Source organism: Hordeum vulgare, chromosome 4H (genome assembly GCF_904849725.1).
Source record: "Hordeum vulgare subsp. vulgare chromosome 4H, MorexV3_pseudomolecules_assembly, whole genome shotgun sequence".
Classification (NCBI taxonomy): Eukaryota; Viridiplantae; Streptophyta; class Magnoliopsida; order Poales; family Poaceae; genus Hordeum; species Hordeum vulgare.
Window position 1 is genome coordinate 450,234,755 of NC_058521.1, and position 4,661 is coordinate 450,239,415.

Genomic DNA, 4,661 nt, shown 5'->3' on the forward strand with positions numbered 1-4,661 from the left:
AGCACTCGATGAAAAGTATGTTTTCCTGTTAGAAAACGGAAGTTTTATTGCCCCTGACACCTGCATCATGCATGCATATGGGGCTGTTTGGATTTGAGCCAACAGCTGCCTAGCCAAAAAGTGGTTGATTCCATGTTAGGCATAAGTTACAGAGGCGAGATAAACACAAGATGAGTGCCTTCTTCAGTTCACTTTCATGCCAAATCATAGGCGAGAAGTGGGCAGGCAAATAGCTAGCCAGTTTTTCGGCATGCCCGTGATTTGGCTGGGCTAGCACGGGCAACATCCAAACAGCCCCATAGCCATAATTAACATGGTTTATTACAGGTCAAGAAAAAAATAGATTAATAAAAAATTGTGACATGCCACACATATGCACATATAACACCACTAAAGACTAAAGGCATGATAAAAGTATTTTGATGCAACAAATCATACGTTACAGACCAAACTTGGTATGCACATTATGTTAGCCCTACCAAACTTGGTATGCACACCACCAAAAACCGTAGAACTCCCAGAATGAACTCAAGATCTCTTCTCTATTCTCCTCCAAACCATGTCTAGTTTTCGAACCTTATTGCTCTATATATGCAAATTATTTTGATGTGTCGGACTGTCAACTTCTTGACAAACATAAAACCACATGCACTACAAGAGTGCAATATTGGTGGAAATAAGCAATGAGGCAATTATATGGAATCCATGTACCAGTCAACCATGTACATACAACAACAGCCTCTTCTAGTATGAGGTGAGCACTAACCCTGCCTTATTACATTAGAATCAAAGAATGAATGAATGGAATTAAATTAAGTACATAAAGAATGGTACTACGAAAAGAGTCGAATGCTTGCAAAATGGTGCAACCACGCCTAAAATTTTGCTTGCAATTAACATATGGGTATCAGCCTATCCTTCGCACCTGGGTTGATACACCACTATGTTAGCCCTACTTCCTACAGTGTGAGTCCAGTTCCTCCAGCAATGTCAAGTTAAGAAGAACCTGAGAACTTGTGCAATTGTATGATCAAAACGCTGATGTCATCGGTAGACCCCCTGGAACCCGCGGTTTCGACAAGCCTTCTGCAAGCAGCCATGCTAGAAGCCTTGTCATTGCCGATGCAGAGAGGCCTGGCTATGTCTATGGCTTCCTGGTTATCCACCTTATCCCACAAGCCATCAGAGGCAAGTACCAAGAATTCGCACTGTGGGTCAACAAGGAGTGTCCTGGTATCTGGATCAGCCACCACCCATTGCTTGAGGTGTGCATCACCGATGCCTCTTGACACTGCCAAGGAGCCCTGCACTCGCCATGTCCCTCGGTTGTTCACAACGAACCCGCCCTGAAAATTAATAGGATAAAGCACATAAGTTACAGAGAACTGAAACATTGCAAAAATTTGCTCATGACTGCTCAAATTTTAGCTATCTATTCCATTGTATAAGCACAAGACAATTGCTATGTGCAGCCAAGCAACAAGAGTTATCCACTAACTGTATACAATTACAGAATTTGATTATCAAACTGAAACAAGGTCTAGTTTATTTAGCAAGTGCACATCCTTCAAACTACAATTGTCACATAAACAAGGAAACAATTTTGAAGCATACAATATCTACTTACCAGGTTCTCAATTCTTTCCCTCTCATCGTCGCGGGAGGCCCGGTGGTCAGAGGTGAGTGCCTCCGCCGTTCCTGCCCGGCTGAGGACAGCACGGCAATCTCCAGTGTTGGAGACGGTGAGGCCGCCCTTCTGGATCAATGCAGTGACGCAGCATGCTCCCCCGCTCTCCTCCCTCTTGAGGAACTCGTCGTCCGTCTTCAGGTAACATTTCTTTACAGCTCCCTCGATTTCATCGCTGTGGCCAGCGTCCACTTTCCTCACCTCCTCTGCCATGAACTTGGGCATGTTTTGGGCAGCGAACTCTGCCGCGTTCTTTCCGCCGTGGCCATCGAATACAGCAAACAGCGCCTGCAAAGTTGGGGGCAAACGAGAAAGTTTAGTACTTCTAAAAATCTTATTTTAGACAGAACCGCAGAAATTTTAATCCGGGGTCCGGCAAATCTAGGGTATTTCGTAAAAATTGTGCAAACAAATTCATGACAGAGAAGGGGAGAAGTTGCGTCGAGCGAGCTTACCACTTGGGGGTCTCCACCGAGCGCGAGCTTGGCCACGTGCCGGTCCTCCATCTCCACCCTTCTCCTCCCCCTCCCCCTCCGGCAGTATGCCGCGAACTCGTCGCCCTCCTCCTCCACCTCGTTGCTCGGATCCGATTCCACGGCGGCCACGGCCGCCGCCGCGGCAGAGGCGGCCGCGGCGCCGTCGACCGGCACCATGAGCGGCGCCGGCCGCCGCCTCTTGAGCACCGATCCGGAGGGGGCCGCGGAGGACGTCTTAGGCGACGGGGAGGCCTCGTCGCGGATCTGGGCGCGCAGCAGGCCGAAGGGCCGGAGCGGCGAGCCGGCGGTGGAGGGCGCCGGGGAGGACACGGAGACGGAGACGGACTCGGGCGAGGCGGAGGCGGCCTTGCAGGAGAGCGGGCGGCGCGACGGGGAGAAGACCGGCGAGCTAGGGATGGCGACGGAGCAGGACATGGCGAGGGCTCGTTCGGCCTTGGGAGGGAGACGGGGTCGGGTCTTGGCTGGGCTGCGGCTCCTCCGCCTCCTACTAGCTTCTTCCTCGATCTGTGATTAGGTTTGGATCGGTGTGGGGCAAACGGCCGTTTGAACGGGCTTATATACGGTGGCCACGACGCGTCGCGGGCGGGTGCGGGTGGGAGAGGCGCTCCCGTGGGAACTGGACTAGCTTGGCCCTAGGGGCAATTCGCAATTGTGAACTGGACTGGACGACCATGCATGGTTTTTTTTTAATGGTTTTTCTGTTGCAAATGGAGTACTAGCACCGCTGGCGCATGGAGTAGAAAATTGCTGGTGCAATTATTGGGCAAGATTTCCTTGCTTGAAGAAGCTCCCTAGTGCCATGCTGGTGTGGTGACTTGTGAAACTAGCCAGTTTTAGTTGTATTAGGTGTATGCCCGTGCGTTGTTACTGGGGTCAAATGTCTTTAACATAATGAGGGGATCTATACTGGAAAAAACGTGATGCAATTATATGTTAGTTATATAAAATAGTATAGGTTTTCCAGATATTTCTTAAACCTATAAAATAGGTACGTGCCATGATTTATCTGCTTTATTGGATTACCAAATATAAGAGATTAATTTATACTTATTTGCTTATGTACCGTTAATTTATTACTCCATCTGTCCCATAAAATTTGTTTTAAATTTATCTAGATATGAATATACGTAGTCATATTTTAATGTTGTAAGACAAAATTTATGAAACGGAAGGAGTACTATTTATTGGGTTACCGGAGATGTCTAATAGGTACCAGATTTTACCACAGAAACAAACTATTTACGTACTGTAAATTGAATGTTACACCATAGATGATCTGGTTTGATAAAAAACAAAAGGGGGTGAAAAAACAGAAAAATAATCACTTGAGAGTGGGAGATTGGACGAAGGGATGATGGGGGAGAAAACTACGTGAAAAGATGAAACCATATGTCAGCGGATATAGTAGTACTACTTTGTGTGTCGCCATATGCTTCCTCCGTTTTGAAATATATCACAAGATAGTATTGTCGGTGCATGCCAATTTATAATGGGCATATCTACTCGTGCAATTATTGGGCTTGATTTTTTCGAAGAAAAATATATTGACCGTGTAAACGAATTGTTGAACATTATCTATTCAAAAGAATGTTCTAATATATCATTTTGTGTTACAATATATTATACTCGTCCCAAAACATAAGGTATATTTTGGCTCGTTGAAATAAGGTTTAACCAACGGTTAACACGTCAAAACACTACTAAAATGATATAAGTGTGACGTCATTAGTTTTGTATTTAAAAGTACTGGCTAATTACCCGTGTGTTGCAACATGTACGTACCTATTTTAGTGGCTCAACGGTACTTATATTCGACACATGCCTTACACCCACCATATTCTAGATTTTAATCAAATTTAATTTGATTTGATTATGAGTAGGAAAACACAAGGACCGTTTTGATTTAGTTGAGGGTATGATAAGATGATTTGATTTGGATGGAGGGGGGGAGGAAAATTCTGATTTAGTTGAGATTTTGGGACATTTTATTTTACTGAGTTAATGCAGGACGTGATTTTGGAAAATTGTTAATCTGGTTTAGGTTATTGCAAGTTACTCTACTTACATGTTTTTTATTTTGTGCGACAATGGTTGGGAGTATAAAAAAATCAAGACAAAACCACGGAGTAAGAGGGTGTGTATGGCGAGCAAACCCGAGGGAGGGGCAGGCAACGAAACTAATTCCTCTTTAATAGTAATAAAGATTTACATATAATAATAATTCCGTATAACATAGATCATATCTTAACAGTGTATTTTCAGTCAAAAGAAAGCCCTGTATACTAGGACGGAGGGTTATGTCGTTTCAATTGTGGTAGATCCTGCAAATTCATTTGCTTTCTCACAATAAAATCCCATTTTTACCATAATTTTATTTACTTTCTGAATTTCACTATAGAAATCTCCCATTCCAACCAAATTTTGGCACAAAATCTGCATATAACAACAAAAACAAGAGGGTGCATACTTATCATTAT

The 4,661-nt window shown here is 44.4% G+C and overlaps 1 protein-coding gene across 1 annotated transcript; it reads right to left on the reverse strand.

Annotated features, from left to right (window-relative positions):
* Window positions 1–667: 667 nt before the first annotated feature.
* LOC123448909 (probable protein phosphatase 2C 32) lies at window positions 668–2,723 on the reverse strand. The gene is made up of 3 exons (XM_045125948.1): window positions 2,143–2,723; window positions 1,628–1,975; window positions 668–1,346 (listed from the first exon to the last, which is right to left on the reverse strand). Exons 1-3 carry the CDS (start codon window positions 2,596–2,598, stop codon window positions 996–998), a joined length of 1,155 nt encoding a protein of 384 aa, XP_044981883.1. The 5' UTR covers window positions 2,599–2,723; the 3' UTR covers window positions 668–995.
* Between the last annotated feature and the right edge of the window lie 1,938 nt (window positions 2,724–4,661).